Source organism: Acipenser ruthenus, chromosome 4 (genome assembly GCF_902713425.1).
Source record: "Acipenser ruthenus chromosome 4, fAciRut3.2 maternal haplotype, whole genome shotgun sequence".
Lineage (NCBI taxonomy): Eukaryota > Metazoa > Chordata > Actinopteri > Acipenseriformes > Acipenseridae > Acipenser > Acipenser ruthenus.
The window spans coordinates 99,286,158-99,305,276 of NC_081192.1; the positions used below are offsets into that span (position 1 = coordinate 99,286,158).

At 37.9% G+C, this 19,119-nt stretch overlaps 2 protein-coding genes across 13 annotated transcripts in view; one reads left to right on the top strand and one right to left on the bottom strand.

Annotated features, from left to right (window-relative positions):
- Positions 1-6,316, bottom strand: part of LOC117399260 (abl interactor 1) — a 44,862-nt gene extending 38,546 nt beyond the window's left edge. For 5 of the 9 annotated variants that reach the window (XM_059023200.1, XM_033998340.3, XM_033998337.3 and 2 more), the window contains exon 1: positions 6,090-6,315. In XM_059023200.1, coding sequence (XP_058879183.1) covers positions 6,090-6,206 — 117 coding nt within the window. In that variant the 5' untranslated portion in view covers positions 6,207-6,315. Of the gene's footprint in view, positions 1-6,089 lie in introns of all 9 variants that reach the window. The other 4 variants (XM_059023202.1, XM_059023199.1, XM_033998341.3 and 1 more) reach the window with 2 other exon arrangements.
- A 908-nt stretch (positions 6,317-7,224) lies between these two features.
- Positions 7,225-19,119, top strand: part of LOC117400448 (acyl-CoA-binding domain-containing protein 5-like) — a 16,690-nt gene continuing 4,795 nt past the window's right edge. The window contains exons 1-11 of one of the 4 annotated variants that reach the window (XM_059023206.1): positions 7,225-7,291; positions 7,646-7,769; positions 8,592-8,712; positions 11,548-11,620; positions 12,360-12,477; positions 12,622-12,654; positions 13,312-13,476; positions 16,474-16,695; positions 17,567-17,661; positions 17,823-18,054; positions 18,558-18,763. In XM_059023206.1, the coding sequence (XP_058879189.1) occupies positions 7,694-7,769; positions 8,592-8,712; positions 11,548-11,620; positions 12,360-12,477; positions 12,622-12,654; positions 13,312-13,476; positions 16,474-16,695; positions 17,567-17,661; positions 17,823-18,054; positions 18,558-18,763 (1,341 nt within the window). In that variant the 5' untranslated portion in view covers positions 7,225-7,291; positions 7,646-7,693. The remainder of the gene's footprint in view (positions 7,292-7,645; positions 7,770-8,591; positions 8,713-11,547; positions 11,621-12,359; positions 12,478-12,621; positions 12,655-13,311; positions 13,477-16,473; positions 16,696-17,566; positions 17,662-17,822; positions 18,055-18,557; positions 18,764-19,119) is intronic. The other 3 variants (XM_034000432.3, XM_059023207.1, XM_059023208.1) reach the window with 3 other exon arrangements.

Consider the following 19,119-nt stretch of genomic DNA (forward strand, 5'->3'; position numbering starts at 1 on the left):
TGATACAGTATTAAACAGGTGGGGGTAATGCTGTGGAATTTGCAGTGCAGAACTACAATGAGGCAAGGTTATTTTTCTGTGAATAAGTCAGAGCTATTTTACCGTATACAGATTGTTGATGCAGTTTGTTTTAATAGGTTCGTTTTGTAATACTATGGATATGTAGACTCGCCTATTTAAAAAAAAAAAAAAAAAAAAAAGCACTCTTTTTCAAGTCAGACGTTGGTAATCCTTGTCATTCTTCAGTGATAAACTTTCTCTTGAATGGCCCATCGACCTCATTCAAACATAAAATTGCAGTGCAGGTTGCAAATAGCAACATGGTAAAATGTTTCAACAATGCTTAAATTAGCACTGGTTCCACTCCCTGTGTGGACGTTTCATCTATTTAAAACAGACCTCTCTTCTGTTAATTTATTGAATTTAAAAAATGCATTAGAACAACAAAACATACTACATAGCAGCAGAAACAAAGAGGAAACGGTAAAGGAAACCCAGGGGTGGAGAGAGAGAGAGAGAGAGAGAGAGAGAGAGAGAGAGATTGAGCGAGCAAGAGAACATTAAGAACATGTCAAAAACAATACATTTATCAAAAGAAGTTTAAAACATGTTATTGTTGAACCATGTATGTATTTTCTATTGCATGCTGAACCAAAAAGCTGAATGATTTTCAGATTTTTTTTTTTTTTTTTTTTTTTTTTTTTTTTTTAAAAAACTCATGCAACACACAGAGTACAGAAAAGAATTGCATTCAGGTTTCCTTTAAAACTGATCTTTTATTCATGAAGCAGGCTGGCAATTACGATGCAAACCAATGCAACTGAAAAGAGTTTCAGAAAGACTTTACAGCTTAATTGTTAATTTCAAACTTTACCAGAAGATTGTGCTTATAAAACTAAAGCAGTGGGAGGCAATAAAGCTGGGATCTCATGGCACCACAGTTCCTGGCTCCACCTTTCTAGTGCAGGATTATCCCCGAAGTGTGATACTGTGCAGTGGAGGCAGGTGTCCATGCTGTATGTATGTCACACTTTAGAGTTCTACATACTGTAGTACCGCTTGTCCTTATAAAACGTGCTAAGGACCCAGTCTGGTGGTACAGTACTGTATATGGTGGATGTCTGTGTGTCACACTTACATCCTACAGGAAAGGAACGAATACGGATATGAAACCAAGATTTAGAAATGTGCCACAAAAAAAAAAGGTTTCTACTGTATCTACTGCCCAGAGAGAGAGAGAGAGAGAGAGAGAGAGAGAGAGAGAGAGAGAGAGAGAGAGAGAGAGAGAGAGAGAGAGAGAGAGAGAGAGAGAGAGAGAGAGAGAGAGGCCAGCCCTCAAACAAACAGACACAAGAAACGAACTCCAATCAGCACTGTTCTGTATCTTAACCATTCCAAGCACTGCATACATATAGCGCAGGAGGACATGGGGGCTCTCTTCCAAAACATTATGAGATTGTGCTCTTTGGACTGCTGGCATTATTCCCTTTACAACTAACTACCTTTAGAAAGGTACTGTAGTGTGCATGTGGTTAGCAGTCAAACTGGAAAATACAGGACGTGTCCATTTTGCTTTCAGAAATTACAGGGAGGTCCTTAAGGGTTGAAATCTGTCATTTAAGGTTTTTCAAGTTGAAATAGATGTTTTACTTCCCTGATGCTTCTACTTCAATGTTGTACTGTATTCTACAGACCAACAAATACCATCCCATCAAAAGCACAGCATCCTCTTTGTGAATCTCAGTTGAGTACAAGGTCCTTACAAAACAAGCCTCCCGCAGTTCTGAATTATCTGCAGCTCGCTGTCCTGTCAAAAGAACTCTTGCTGCTTCAGGGTACAAGGAAATGCTGCTTCAGGGTACAAGTGTCTTCTTCCTCCTACTCTGTTTCTCTAACAAGGAGTGTTTGTTTCCATCTAACCCTTTTCTGCCCAGTGTCTAATATATTTGACAGTAAATGGTTCATCTAAAATATACTGGGAATGTGTGTGTGTGTGTAATTTTATTTATTTATATATATGAAAAAACATAACATGCATTTCTGTATAACTGCGTGCGTACAGCATTGAATATGTAAAACACTGAAATATTGTTGAGTAAATAAACTGGCTTGCACGTAGATGTTACAAATTCTAAACGTTTAACAGTTGGCTAATATTTAAACTAAACTCTAACCCCACCTTTCTTCAATGGAGACCTCTGTGTAAAAGCAGCCATACCTCTAATTCCAAGGTCAGCCTCACACGGTCAAACTCCTTCTGAGGGGGCCAACTAATCAGTCTCTCAACTGTCAATACCATGACCCAGACACACTGAACATGTGGGCCAGTTGCTATATTAAGCAGGTGCACTGCGGTTTTGCCAACTGTATTAAAATGAATTAAGCAGATCAATTTAATAAATGAAGCTCGTAAATCATATCTATACCCATAACTCCGTATCCTATAGAAATAATGAAACAAAGCATATTCAAAACCGCTCATGAACTCGTAAATATTATCCATTGATGATTTGCACCTGATGTCACAAGTCACGTGTCAGCAGCTTGTCGGCCATTTTGGACGTCAAAAACCTTCAGACGGCAAATTGACAGCCTGTTTACCAGTGTTTTAAAAAAACTAAAATAGAAGATGGTTGTAGCGTGTTGTGCTGTTGGATGCACCAACAGACAAGGCCAAAAGCTGAATCTATCATTTTACCGCATACCAGATGCTGAGAGACGAGAAAGATGGATTACTGCCATACACCGTAAAAACTGGAAGCTAACGCGTACAGTCGTTTATGCAGTTAACACTTCATAGCTGGTAAGATTCTGCTTTTTAAAAATATATAACAGTTATGTTGCAATTTAAATTAACCTCTATATATTTGTCATAATCATGTTAAAAAAAATTTTTTTGTCACTGAAATTATCTATTTATTTTAATGTGTAGGGTTCCCGCCAAGTCGCGCTAACAGTGCATTCGTGGGTCAGTTTTTTGTTAAGTCGAATTTTTGTAGCGTGTATTATTTATGTAAAATACTGTACACTTTGCAATCAAGTTTGTCTTTTATAATGCGGTTATCATACTACAGTGTTTCCCCTACCATTCGGGTACAATCCCGGGACACTGAGACAGAACGGGATTTTAAACTTGCTGCTAAATAAATTGAAATAGATTAACGTGTTAATTAGCCCTATACCTTTGCTAAAATGAATCCTACTGCTGAATTACTGTGTGCAACAAACAAGTCATTCTAATCAGTGCAACATACTGCCTCCGAACAGCTGAGGGAGTACTGATTGGGAGAGTAACTGTACGTTTTAGCGATTTATTAACAAACAGAAAGTAAGCGACTTATGTATTAGTGTCTGCAAATAAATTAAATATTATTATTATAATTAATAATGAAATACATGAAGTAATATTGTATTCATCATTATTATAATTATACAATTGTTTGCCGTGCATGGTAATTAAGCACCATTGTTAATTTGATCGAAGGTATCGGAGCTAATTAACACGTTCTTTTCTCTCAGTTTTTAGTCTTTTTAAAATCCTATTCTGTATCAGTGTCCCGGGATTGTGGGGCTAGGTGGCAACCCTATCAGTAAGCAATATTATTTTCATTTGTATTTTAAATAAACGCACGCCCTCAGAAAGGCGGGATTCTCACACAACAATGTCACCCAATAATTCGTATAACTTAAAAACATAACAAAACTACAACAACAAACACCTCCGAATTCTTCTTTGTAATTCTGGCCTTATATTTCCTTTGGCTATATTAGTGCTGTCACTGTCATTGCTAGTTTATCAAGTGAAATTGAGACGTGATTACCTTAGCCATGATAAGATGACGGACGAGTTCCCCTGGATTAGCCACTCATGCAAACATGTCACCCATCCTGATACGAAATGCAGGTATTCATCAAGGCTTTTGTATGCCTACATTAAATATTATTTACATTTTTAGTACTACTATTTGGACTACAGAATCAAGTTTATTATGGTGTATTGGTTGTAGAATGAGACTGGTGTCCTTAGCATTTGGTTAACACCACAACTGCAGCAACCAAGTCAGCGCAAAACGTACCACAAAGCGCTACACACCGCAGGCCTGTAGAATGAAAGAGAAGCACATTGTGCAACTCCGTGTCATCATAATACATGCATTCAACATAACAAAATTAGCAGACAGGGATCTCTGACTAAACTTCCAGAGTACAATGGCCTTCCTGATGAAGTTAGCTGGAAGGGCTGCAAAAGGCAAAAAAGGAGAAGTTTCCTGAGAACATAAGCTTCTTTTCACATGTCATCAATAACCTTTGAAGCCACATTTCAATCACTACAGAACAGATGACAGACTGTGTGTACAATTCAGCACTTGAGATAAGGGGGGTTTCTCAGTCCAAACAAACATGTTCTGCTTTTGGTCTGTTAGATGCACACAGTGCAATTGAGACAGAGTAATCTACTCCCTTAGGGTAGAGCTTAATTAAACACTCTCTAAATTCACTTCCACAATCAGAGTAAGCAAGCCATCTGCATTGTGGGATACAGAATACAAAAGTAAAGCATTGAACAGCTCATGTCATTTGACAAGCCCACACTGTAAACAGTACAAGAAATTAAAAAAAAAAAACTGTAGCCTTTTTGTAATATTTCTAAGTGAACTTCAATACTGTAATACTACTGTAGGTACGCAATAACCCTTCTGCTGTTTGAGTTAATTCCGATCAGCACATCCTGTACAGTAATACTTCCAGATTGAATGAAATCAATGTCATTATTTCCAATTCAAGTTGTGTTACTGGAAAACAGGCCAGGATTTCCTAGCAATAACGTTCTATGCAACTATGTATTCAGCACACGTTTTTTTGCATTATTTATCTTTAAGGAGTTTTGTACAATACCTAGGTGTGTTATTATATTTTATCCAATTTTTAAAAGTCATTTTCAATGATGTTAATTGTTTATTTATTTATTTTTCATGTAAGTGTACAGGCTGTGAATGGGACAGTTAAACAGTGCCCCACTTCCTTGCATCTTACTTATGACGATAGCAAGTTCATTTTACGACTGCTTCACAACCTAAAACATTAAAGAAAGCTTCAAGTAAACCATATGGTGCCTCCCGTGGTGAATTATTTACAATAATTTCCCACCCCCCGTTCATCCTTCCTTCAAAAATGCACATATTCTGTAACACTGTACCCCATTGTCATTTCATTGTGATTACTGACAAAATAAATCACATCTCAAATAGATAAATATGGCTTAATAACATTAAGGGAGTAAACCACAAAGTTCAGGGTGTAGCTATGATTGGGCAAGTGTAGAAGCAAACATTAACTATTATGTGTATCCTAGTACTAGTTTAATAATATGACACGTAACTTTGTGACACAAATACCAATAGCTGCATAAAACCAGTAGCCATAAAAAATATGTAGCATTCTAAAATCTACCGGATATGCCAAATGAAAAGCAAAACGTGTTTTGTGATTTCTTCCTCACACAAACACTATATATATATATATATATATATATATATATATATATAATTGCCAAGACGTGATTTTTTTTTATAAAGAATGTATTACAAAAAGACATAAACCCCTGGATCAAAATAACGACACCAATTACATACATTATTACTATAGTAAATTATAATTCGTTACTGAGTGTCTGTCAAAAAATAAATACTTTATTTTTAAATAGTGTTAGTGAGTGTTAGTGCACTATTTCAATCGACGATTAGACTATTAAATTGAAGTGTCTTGCAAATAACTGTGGCATGACTCGATAAAAAGACACGCCCTCCAAACTGAACTAAATTGATCACGAAACGATTTCAATTAATGGAATCAGCACACATTCCACAAGCCGAATTATTTCATACAAATAATAATCGCAGGATAAAAACGGGTGTTCATGACATGAAGGTACCTGCCTCCATCGCTGACTAGTATTATTATCGTTTTTAATTCCTTTGAGTTTCCTAACATTACTGCAACACCACATTTCCTGTCTCAGTTTCCCACACACATCCACGAATAATTCTCGGGTAACCAGGCGAGTATTTCATTCTTTTTTTCTTTCTTACCTGGACATAATTGCTTTCACAGTAGTCTGCTACCCTGGTGAGGTTCTGGTAGCTCTCGATGAGGGCTCTTTTACCGGCTGGAATTTCCTCATCTAACAGCATTTGTAACTCTGCCATCTTACATCCTCTGCATTCTTCTTCTCCTTCCCTTTGATTAAAACCACAAGCTCTGCCCGAGAAGGAGCTACTTCGCCTAGTATTGTGGGATTCCTGGCCTCGCTTTCACCACCACGACCTTTCACCGTCAGACCAAAAAAAAAACAGTATAGAAGGGCGTGCCGGGAATTGTAGTTCATTGCACAGACACGTTATTATGTTGCTGTTTTTATTTTCTGCTTGTTTGTTTACAATTGATTTACATTATATCAAAAATAGGAAACCGGGGCAGAGAATGCACATGTTCTAGAGAGAAATAAATATACATCACGTATTTGTGGTGAAACGACCTGGAATGTATTGCAAATGTCGTCACAATTCATATGTCTCGTGGCATACTGGGATCAAGCAATAGTTTTGTATTTTTTTTTTTTCATGAAAAAATGTTTTTTTTTTTCTTTTTTTCTTTCTCTTTCTGAGTTAGAGTAAATGGGGCAGCAGTGTGGAGTAGTGGTTAGGGCTCTGGTCTGGAGGGTCGTGGGTTCAATCCCAGGGGGAACACTTAGATTGCTCCAGTAAAAACCCAACTGTATAAATTGGTAAAAATAATGTGATATCTTGTAACAATTGTAAGTCGCCCTGGATAAGGGCGTCTGCTAATAAATAAATAATAATAAATGTCAGGTATTTGGTGAGAGATAAGCACATAGCATAAAAACTGGGTAGCACCTCTATACTCTACAGACCTCAAACCTAATTTACATGAAATGAACGCAAAGCTTTGAACTGTGGATTCATAAAAAAATGTATTATATTTGTAGTAAGACAAAAATACTACATAATTTGCATATTATATATATATATATATATATATATATATATATATATATATATATATATATGTATGTGCTTACTACATGTCCCACAAACCATTGGTATGCGTGATACATTGTGGGGGTTGTAGTATTTCAAACTTATCCTTGTCCTATTTGTAAGTCTATACTGAAACTTATAAAAACTACAATTCCCCTCAGTGTACCGTCGGGTCAGTATCATGTGGTTCCTGTTTCAGGGACGTATCGGGGAGGTCGCCTTATCCACTGCAGGTAGATTACATTTGGTTATAATTAAAAGCACGAATATACAAATAGTTTCATTTCCTTTAACTGAAATATATATGTTTTAAATGGCATGGATTTCTGCTCAATGTAAAGAGATCTCGCAGTCATGTCATGTTGCAACTACATTGTGTCCAATGTTTATGTAGCTACAGTTAGTAACGGTACTTAACAAGACGTTTTGAAATCTCCATGCATTTTTACACAGAACAGTTATCAGTGCTTTCGCCTGTATTTATGCAATACAATAAAATTAACATTTCAAGATCGAGCAGCGCCTGTATCAAATAGAGTAGGAAGTATTGTAATACTAGACTACAGTTCATGTTTTATAATCTCCAGGTTTAGCTGAAGAGCTTTGCTGTTGACACTTTTCTGTTTTGTGTCATAATGGCGGATGTCAAACCGATCCATGAGCTAAGGTTTGAAGCCGCAGTCAAAGTCATTCAGAGTTTACCAAAAAATGGTAAGTTTCTCTTTCTCGTTTAGGCAGTATTATTTTAAAATGGTTTTCTGGTAAACAAAAAAACGGGCCTGCTTCGGATTTTTGCTTTTTCGTTGATACTAGTTCTTCAACACTTGCACTCTGTTTATTCGCATTTTAATAATATTTTAATAAATATGTACCATGTTGACAAACTGTAATGGTTGTCACTGCCTCAAGTGACGTGACGTACAGCCAATTTCGTGTCAATTCTTTTGAAGATATCATGAAAAAAACTATTGCTAAACTTTTTATCGTTGTGCACGTTTTTATGTTGCATTTTTTTGTTTCAACCAGGAATTAAATATTTGTTTTAAATATACGTTGTTTTCCAGTGCACACAACACAAGACAGAATGTCAGCTTTTGAGACTTCAACAGTGTGTAGCTACAGCGATTGCTCTGGACTCGCGGTGTTCGATGCAAATAAAAAAAAAAAAAAAAAAAAAAGAGAACTGGTTGAAACAAAATCCTGGTTGAGTGATTTGAGGACCAGGGCTGGAAACCATTTGGTATAGCTGTAAAATTCAGTAATGCTGAAAGCAATGTGGTTGATTACCTATAACCTTGTAAGTTAAAACAAATGACATTGATGTATTTCTGAAATACGTATGTAATAAAACTACGTTTTCTGTAATCTGTTTTGGAACCTGAAAAAGTTATGATTTTTGGCTTTATTTAAGAAGAAGAAAAAAGATTCATAGCATTTAAATGTGTAATGTAATGCATGTTTTGTGAAACAGTATCTCACAAAAATATATTGTATTTTATTAATGTTAAACTTTTTAAAAATGTTATTTCAAAGGTTCATTTCAGCCATCCAATGAAATGATGCTGCAGTTTTACAGTTACTACAAGCAAGCTACACAGGGACCGTGCAACCTCCCCAGGCCTGGCTTCTGGGATCCTGTAGGCAAATACAAGTGGTAATATTGCTAGACGGATGATTGTTTTTATATTTAAATAAATAGTGTTCTGGATAGCACTGGTTAGGTCTCTCGTTGTTTTAGGAAAGCTTTGTCATGCCATGTTCTTATACCAATTAAGATTTTGTAGCTTCTTTTAAATCCGGGAATGAAAAATACATCACAACAGCAGATTCTTATGAAGCCTAGTGTGGGCATTCATTAATGTCACACATTCTTGAGGGTGTGACAAGCTGGGTAACAGTGACTTCATTTTGTACGAGTCATTAGCTGGGCTGTAGAACTCTAGTTGATGAACAGCTTGTTTAGATTGGGAGGGAAAAAAGTAGTGTTGTTGGTATGTGATATTGTTGACACTGCTACAATGTGGTGTGATTCCAGTTCAGAATCAAAGCTTACTTGCAGATGGTTTCTTCAGTTTTTGCTGGCTGCCAGGATCTCTTGCTTAGAGACTGAAGCTTTGTGTGTGGTCCAGGTTGTATCAGCTGTCTATCATACTGAGCCTTGAGTGCTTTGTAAATTGAGAACGTGGCTGTAGAAATAGAGGAGAGGAAACTCTATGCAACACAGTGTTTTATACCTGACACTTTGATTTATTTTGGCAAGGATCCCTGGGTCATTCCATGACAAATCACCCAGCAGGTTACACCTGGCCATCTCCGATTTACAGCAGACCTGGGTCTTGGGGTTGTTTCAGGCAAACAAGCTCACATTTACATTTTTAGACTGATCAAGTAAAGGGGTCAACCTTTTACTCCAAAACGGTTTGTGTGCTACAGACTTGTGGGAGGTTTCATTTTATTGGAAATCGCATGGCAAATCCGAAACATAAAATTAAGAGAAAACAAAAGGAAGTTACACTAAGGCAAAGTTTTAGTCCTTTGACCTTTGACCTTGGGGTGAAACCCCCAAAAATAATAAGAATTAAAAAATTACCAAGAAAAGGTCATGGTCTCGGCGTTGTCTGTGCAAAATTTCAGGAAGGTAATATTTTTGGTTTGCTTTGAAAAAATCAAAACTTAACCCTCTGCCCCCACCCCCACCACCTCCCCATTTCTAAGAAACCTGAATAATCATTTTCTCTCTCTCCACAGTGTCTAAGTCTTTTTGAGATCCTGATTCTGAAACTTGTAGCCTCTTGAGAAGACAAAGTGTGTAGGGCATATAACACTGTAAAGAATGTTGCCATGGGGCACCCAGCATTTGTCATCCTTCTCTGGCCAGCAATACTGCTGTGATTTCCACCAAGGTGCATGAATTGGATATAAAAGTCCCCAAATTCCTCAAACATTTTCAATCCTACCCATCCAATACATATCTGCATCGATGACAGAATCAAAACTGCCTCCGATATAAAACTGCGTCTTCTTCCTCAGCTTTGGATTCATTAGAGCCATCCCAGGAGATCAAGTTTCTGATTCACTTATGGAGAGGGAAGAGACTTGAAGCTGAGTCTGGGAAATTGGGATGTGTCTTTGCACATGTTTCGTGACCTTTATGGTTAATGCAGACTTGAACCTATGTTTTAAGTGTTGACCGTTGGCCATGATGTCTTTTCCGGATACAAAGATGAAGGTTATGCTGTCGAAGGTAGTCATGCAGAATTAATACATGTCTCAGGGGTTACAATCTGGCCCTCAGTGGGACGCTGCAAGCTCGTTTTTGCAGTCTTTCACTTGACTGTTCCCCCCAATACCATCACTAGGGCCTTTGCTATGTAGAGTTGCAAAACAATTCCATTCTGCATCCAAGTTGAAGTCCAGTTTATGGGCAGCACAACCATCACTGAAGTAATGAATTTTCCTCAAGTGGGAAGGTTTTTCCTTCACTTGGGGGAGGAGTTTGGATTGGAAAAATTCCTGGAACATATTATACTCCACATCAATGGGAAGTTCTGAATTGAGTGCAAAACCTCAATTAACATCTTCCACACTTTACTTCATTACTATGATAGCAGTACTAGTAACATATCCATGTTACATGAAAGTAATTGTTCACCTGGAATAAAAGGTGCTGACTTTTTCCCACTAATGCTGTGTTATTCATTTACTCATGTCCTGTGATTCACATAAAATCTTTGTTACCTGAAGATTATTCAGGTTTCTTAGAATTGTAGGGGAGTGGGGCGCAAGTTAGGTTTTGATTTTTTCAAAGCAAACCAGAAATATTACCTCCTAAAATTTTCCACAGACGAAGCCGAGACCTTGACGTTTTCTTGGTCATTTTATGAGATTTTTATTTTTGGGGTTAGGGTTAAAGATCAAAGGTCAAAAACTTTGTTAAGGTGTAACTTCCTTATGTTTTCTTTGAAGTGTATTTTTTGGATTTGCCATTCCATATCCAATATAATGACACCTCCCACAAGTCTGTAGCACAAACCGGTTTTGAGTAAAAGGTTGGTTAACATTAAGGGGGAGTATCCATCAACCACATTTGACCTCTGTAACTTTTGACCCCTTTACCTGATCAGTCTAAAAATGTAGATGTGAGCTAGTTTGCCTGAAACAACACTAAGAAACAGGTTTGGTGTAAATCAGAGGCAGTAGGGTTTAAAATCCAACTTTGGGGTGATTTAAAAAAAATGTATGAACACTGTATTCCATCATATTCTGTTAGTATTTAAAAAAAAAAAAACTTTATACAGTATAGTTAAAAGTTAGCTATGTGAATAAAATCAAGTTTGGTATTATTGAAAGAAACCAATAACAGTCCATAGAAGAATAATTAATGGCTCACACATATTCTTTAGTTTCATATCTTTTACTGTAACCCTGAATTATTCTTGAAAAATACAGATGAAAAAACTGATTGGTGTCATATTTGTATTAATCCTAGGGACGTTTGGAATGGCCTGGGCAATATGTCCCGGGAGGAAGCAATGATTGCCTATGTTGAAGAAATGAAAAAGGTAAAAGTATAACCGTTGTCTTTAACAGCACTTCCTTGCTGCACTGTGTCTATATGAAACACATAACGATCTGTGTGTGGTTTGTCTTCCTCTGCATATGTAATTCACTGAAACCTTCCACATTGACATGTTATGAGCGATTCATAGTCAATCATCCTTTGGGAATTGCTTTCTATGTGTCTTTCAAGTGTGTGATAATAAGGGGCAAACCGGTCTGCACACACTGAGTTCTCATGTTTAGTGAAGTTCCAAAAGAAAGTTCTATCAAAGCTGTCCTTGATGTTTTAAGTAAATGAAGTGCTAGCTCACAGTTTGTGGCTGTACCACTGCACCACCTACTGCCCAGTGCTGCTGTATCTGTAATATTATTATTATTTGTTTATTTAGCAGACGCCTTTATCCAAGGCAACTTACAGAGACTAGGGTGTGTGAACAGTGCATCAGCTGCAGTCACTTACAACATCTCACCCGAAAGATGGAGCACAAGGAGATTAAGTGACTTGCTCAGGGTCACACAGTTAGCCAGTGGCTGAGCTGGGATTTGAATCGGGGACCTCCTGGTTACAAGCCCTTTTCTTCAACCACCGGACCACACAGCCTCCTATTCATATTGACCCTGACTTTTCCCAGTAGCACCTTCCTCCCCTGGAATCTCTACCTGAGTCTAAGTGGTATAGATCCCTGGTTTTGCTTTTAGTTTTTTTTTTTTTTCACAAGCATTTGTCTTTTTTAATTGAAGATTATTGAGACCATGCCAATGACAGAGAAAGTGGAGGAGCTGCTTGATGTACTGGGACCGTTCTACGAAATTATTGAAGACAACAAGAAAATCCACAGCGTGTCTGATCTATCTTCAGGTGATTGACAGATCTGGGCTGCTCTGCTCCTATATTCTGGTGAACATTATGTGATTACCTAACACACTTATTGGTGCATTTGACAGATGTTTCAATGTTAACATGATTTGTTTTTTACTTTTGTTTTGTGCTAACACTGGTCAGTCCAATTGGAGAAGTTTGCTCAGTCACTGGAAGGCAAGTGTACAGCTGTGCAGTGTACTGCATGTCAGTGTTTTGTTCATAAATGTGTCAAAGTGGCAAAGGTGGATTTTTTTTTTTTTTTTTTAGGCAAATGAGTGAAATGAACGGAAGATTTTCATAAGCTAGTAGATCCCCTCGGCATAAATATTTAGTGGAGGAGCCTGTTTGTACGTACAGACGTGTCGCACTTTAGAATTATACATAAATCGAGAAAACAGTTTATCCAACTTAGTTAGAACATTCTTTAAAACAAGTTATTGAGAGTATCAGAATCTAGGAATTAGAGAGATGCATGTTCATACATACATACATACATACATACATACATACAGTACATATGTAATACCTACATTTCTTAAGCATTCTGGTAAAACAGAGTTACAACATGTTATTGAGAGTATCAAACCTCAAACTTAAAACCAAAAATATAGATAGATAGATAGATAGGAACCTGTTTGTTCGTATCTATGTCATACTTGTTCACATTTTACATGCTTGTACTGAACAGTTGGTGTAGATCCTGGTTTTTCATGTTCGTAAATTGTGGGGTTCTGCTTTTTACATGATACCAATAGCTCTGATTTTGTATTTACTGTACAGCCATGGCTGGGATATATGTTACTCACATACTTGCTGTTGTTTTATCCCCAGGCATTGAAAATATGCTTACATCAACCCCAAACCTCAAGGAATTGAATGGCATACAGGAGGGCAGTGACAGCGGAGCAGAGTCCGAGAGTGATAACGAGGAGGAGGAGGAGGAAGATGAAGAGAAGGAGGAGTCTGAGAAAGGTAACCAGGAGAGGACAAGTCGAGGTAACTGATTTCTCTGCAGTGTGCTTCTGAAACCTCACACTCTCAAGGTCCCTAAGACTTTCCAGTGCTAACTTCCTCAAAGTGGATCAACATTAAAAATAGCAGGGCAGTTCAGGGACATACACAATATGCAGATTGGGTGAGGTTTATGAGTGAAAAAGAACAGACAATCTGTGCACATCTTTCCTCCAAAACACCTTCCCCATCTCTATAAACTGAGACTGTACATTTTACCATTTCATAATCCTGTTTCATTCTGCACTAATCTTAATTTAATCCATTATATAAATGGGTATTTTAAATGCTCTATCCTGATTGGTCAAAACAGGTCACATGGGGGTGTTGCTATTACAGCATATCACCATGGGTCAGCACTTTTTTTCAGAAATGGGCAAATCACTGGCAGATATCCATACGCCACTAGAATTTAAAAACAAACACGGCAGACATATTGGAATTTATCGCAATAAACATGTTGAACTTCTGGGAAACCGAAGTGTACATGAGATATTGAATGAATCTGAATCGGACACCAATGATTAAAGTAGTGAAAAAAAGCAAAAGTATTCAAATAAATTCAAAACTCGCCATTCTGATCGCTCTGTTCCTTCTCTCTGAACTACGGCGTTTCCCTATCCCATTTTGAAAATAAATAGTTAAAAATATCACTTAAACACTCAGCTTTTCACAGAAGATTTGGGTCCCTCTTTAAAAGAGACTTTGGTGTTAAAAGATGTTTTGTTGCCGTTGCTCCCGGTCTGTCCGTTCTTCAGTCTGCCTGCCTGCTGCCACTGGACCCACCCCCTGCGCAGCTGTGTGATCTGATGCTGAACATTTATAAATTCATCTCGACAATTCCTGCCATACCTTTTAAACGTGTCCAGGTTCGATGGTATCATGTCTTCTGCTGTGCCCTGCATTGTTTTAAATTGTTTCTTAACACTGGTCCAGTAGTTCTCCACGTTGCCAAGCTGTAAATTGCAAAGTCAGTTTGATAAGTAACCAGGTATTCCATGCAGATAACGTCTTTCTCGCCACAAATCTGGTATGGATGCCTCCTGTTACTACCCCAGATAACAAAGGATGATTAAAAAAAAATAAATAAAAGCACTCTCACCTGATACTATTGCAGGTCTTGAGGAAGGGTCTGTGATTTAAAGGCAGACTCATTTGTGCTGTGTCATGATGAAAATGGACAGTAATATTTTACTTTAAAATATAATGAATAAACCAAGAATTACAAGAAGTGTAACGAATCAGAACTGCACTTTCAATGGCAATGTTCAAATCAACATCTGAAATTATTTTTTAATTAATGCATTTTTGGTTTTATTTTTTTATGTTTTAAGGGACTTTTTTCTAAGGTCAGGCAGAAGTGGAAGGATATTTAATAAAAATGACTTTTTTGTTCATTAAAACATGTTTTTACATTGTTTTTTTTTTGTAATGTTGATTGATCAATTTTATAAGTGCAATAAGGTACTTCAGGGTGTGGGATATACTCTAATATCCACACGCCCCAGGCAGTTAGAACACCCGGGGTGTGTGGATATTAGAATATTAGAGTATATCCCACACCCTGTCGTGCCTTATTGCTTTTATATATATATAGATATAGATATATATAGATATAGATAGATATATATAGATATATATTCTGAAGTAGCGCTCATATTAAAGTATACTGGTGTTTTATATTTAGTTTAAGATATGCGTACATTAACTGAAAAATTATTATAATTTCATAAGCTACTGAAAAGAAAATAACGAAGAACGAGACACAGACTATTTGAATATTACCAGGCATATGTGACCTTTACCAGACAGCGTTGTAATCTTTTAATACAGATCATCTGGTATTTTACTTAGTCCTAGCTTTTACATTGTAAACAGTATTCCTAATACAGAATTTTATTATATTATTTTTTAACTTCTGATTTATACATTAACAAATAAGCAATCACTACAGAGTATATTGAGTAAACAAAGAGATAACAGTCTTCTGAGTGGATAAAATCTGAGGCCACAGGTCATTCTATATGGTCCACCCAATGTGCCTGTGATTTAGACAGCTGCTCTGCTTCGGCTCAGCAACAAAATCATCAGCAGCAGCCACTGCAGTGAACAGTGTTTCTAATTGTGCAGCTGTATGGTATGCAAGGCGAGTCATACAGCCAGGGGAGGATAGGTTTGCGTCCTGGCTGTGTGAAGTCACTGGTCTTCGCTGGGCATTCCTGAGGGAGCGGAGAGAGACAAAACCGGAAGGGACTGTTTCTCCTCATCGTGCTATAGTGGCCTTTACTGGCCAGATGCCCAGTGAGCTTGGGCGGACACCTGTAGGGCTGGCCTTTGTCCTCCAGAGGCTGGTAGCTCGCTGGCATCCACTCTCGAGTTGCTGGGTGTAGAAGAGGAAGCTGGCTTGGTCGTGGGATCGGAGGACACACACTGAACCTTCAGTTCTCCTAAGCTGTGTGGGGTATTGCTGCGGTGAGGGGGAAAGAATTATTGGACATTCTAAATTGGGCAGAAATTTCAGGGGTAAAATAATTAAATAAAAAAGATTTAAAAAAAAAAAATTGTACTGTGTCCAGTTATTGCAGGATTTGGAATCTTGATGAAAGTGACTGATAGATTCTGCTTGTCATAATATTGTGTGGGAATTAAATGAAAATTAAATCTATGTTACTTTGGACAGAGACATCAGTATCAGATTACTGACAAGCCCAGTGCTTTTTGATGATCATAGTTCTGCACAGTACAGTCTTGGGCTTGCCATTTGTGTGATATCAGTGACTTGTAACAAACAAACTTGCTATTTTCACGGAAGGCCCGAGAGGAGCCTGTTTACAGCTGTGGGGACAGACATACATGCAGTGTGGCCTTTTATGTTGCAATCAAACATTTTAACTAGACAACATTTGTGATTCGAGCTGGGAATGATCATTTTGTTATGTAATGCGTATGTCGTTGTAATGTGTACTTTTAAAACTGTTTCAGAAGACAGCGGAACGGATCTAAAGCTCATGATAGAAGACTCTGCAGAAAAGGAGAAAATCCCCCTAGCTAACGGCAGTGTAGAGAACCAGCACCCCTCTGTAGTGAATGGGTCTCCTAGCAACAGGTCAGTGTTGAACGGGAACAACTCAGAAGAGAAACTGAACCAAAAGAGCCAGACCCTGGAATCTCCTGACCTATCAGATGTCAACAGTCACGTCACTGGTAGAGTACTGTAATATTATAATTTACTGCAGTAGATGTAGATATTGAAGTTACTAGTACCGTAACAGAATTTTAGTTCGGCTTGAAAGCATGCTTGTTATAGTGGATGAAGTACAATGTTACTTACCTTTTAATTTCCTCTATTTTCTTTTCATAAAAAAAACTTCAGTGTATACTGAGCATCAAAAGAAACTTATCACTTATATTTGAGCATCAAAAGAAAATTATCACTTATATTTGGATAATTCCATCTATATACTTTTCCCCCCCCCGAAAATAAATGTCTATAATAGTGGTAAGTTTCTTTTAATGCTCTGTATATTTTTTCAATGCTTTTTAAATGTAGGTTTTGGTGAATTCTATATGCGGAGGAAGACCAGGCACACACACAACATGTTTATACAGACAAAGTGCTGCAAGGAAGTGTTGTTAAATGCTTTTTTTTCACTGTGTAGCCCGTTACCACTGCCTACTTTACAGCAATAACTTGCGTAGGTTTTCACAAAACAACCTGAAACTTGTCAATTTACTATAACAAAGGCTCTGATCTGAGTGGCCATTTTTTTGCAGCAGCTAGTATTTTTGAAATCTGAAGCCTCCACCCACAAAGATTTTTAGACCAATTTTCCCACCCATTATTGGCTTGTACTGTTGATAAGTATACTGTACAGTGGTGCCATATACTTTGACTCAAACATTTTGTCACTCTTCATTATGGAGAGCACTCAGCTGCAAGGATTTGTTCTGTACAGAACATTTCACTCTGATAACTTTATGGAGTTCTGAAAGAGCTAAAAGGTGCAAGTAAATGATTTTCTAGAAGCATTTCTCCTGTTCTGTGTAATGTCCTATTCCATTTATCCTCTCGCAGAGCACAGCGAAGATGTTTCCAGTCTGCACCACTTAACAAGCGACTCAGACAGCGAGGTCTACTGTGATTCTATGGAGCAGCTTGTCCAAGAGGAGGTAGTGGCCACTTTACTTGAATAACAGAAGGAAACAAAATAAAAATTTCTATGAAACAGGCAGAACATAACATTTCTAAATTAAATAAATAAATGACCGCGTTTAGCATCCATAAGAATAATGTATTCCCAGTTGTGGAATGACTCACACTTGTTTTATAGAGCTCTGAAGTATTCCTAAACCAGGAAGTGAACCACAGCCAGTTGTCACCCAGGATGGGCCTCCCTGAGCCAGTGCGGTTGTGCAGGGTGGATGAGAACCATGCAGCTGGGAGCTTACAGGGTGGAGCAGAGGGAGTGAAGCGTGGAGGGGAGGATGGGAAGCCCAGCGGAAACGGGACACAGAAAGAGGGACTGGAAAAGACGGGATACTCAGGACTCCAGCAACGGAGGGGTATAAGAAAGCCAAGTTATTTATTTACTTACTTATTCACCAAGAAAGTCCTGAAAGATTCTTTCTTTGTCTGTCGTTAATTTAAAAGCATTAAAGGCACACGTGTTGAATACAAATATGCACACATGACTAATTGATTGTGAAGGGTATTTATTATCTCATATTTTAATGTTATGTTATGGGTACTGTATTGTAACAGTTTTATTCCTAAAATATTCAGGGGTGGAAATAAGACTCCTATTGCATAGAATTCTAGATTTTACTGCAAGCTTGATCAGCCACTGTGCATAGGTAACAAGCTCAGGCTTGTCTTTAAACTCCTAGTAAAACCAGGAATGACTCAAACTGCTGTGCAATGGGAGTCTTATTTCCCTCCCTGATGTAGGTCAAGGTATTGGCAGGTCTGATTTAGTATTTCCAGCCATGACGGGGAGGTGCGTTGCTAGCATGCTTGTTCCGTTCAGCTCACAGTATCTGACGTGCCTCTAACTGTGCTGCCACAGGCTCCAGGACACAGGCCGTGGGCAGAGGTGTCCAGGGAGTGCAGCTGGGCAGTGGGGGAGATGGGGATCGGTGGGGGACAGAGGACCTAGCGAGGGGCAGCCTCAATGAACAGATCGCTGCAGTCCTCACGAGACTGCAGGAGGACATGAAGAGCGTCCTGCAGAGACTGCACACCCTGGAGGCACTCACCAACTCACAGACCCAGGTGAGAGATCCTTCAGGCCTGGATCAGGGTCGGGCTCAATTCCTGGTTTTCAATTCCAATTCCTGTTTTTAAATCAATTCCAACACATCATTGCAATTAGCAGTTTTCTTTTGAAATGTGCTTTTCACAGTGGCAACAAGATTACTTAAATTGAGGAATTGGCAGTGCTGCTTAATGAATAGTTCTAGATTTAATTCAGTTCTATAGTTTTCATATTATTCTTTTTGTATTTGATTTGCAGGCTAGATCCTTAACTTTGCAACCAAATTATCCATCTTCTGTAAACATGGTAGAATTTGACTGGTTCACTCGTTGGTTCTGTAGTTACTAGTTTAATCATTTTCTATTTTTTCACT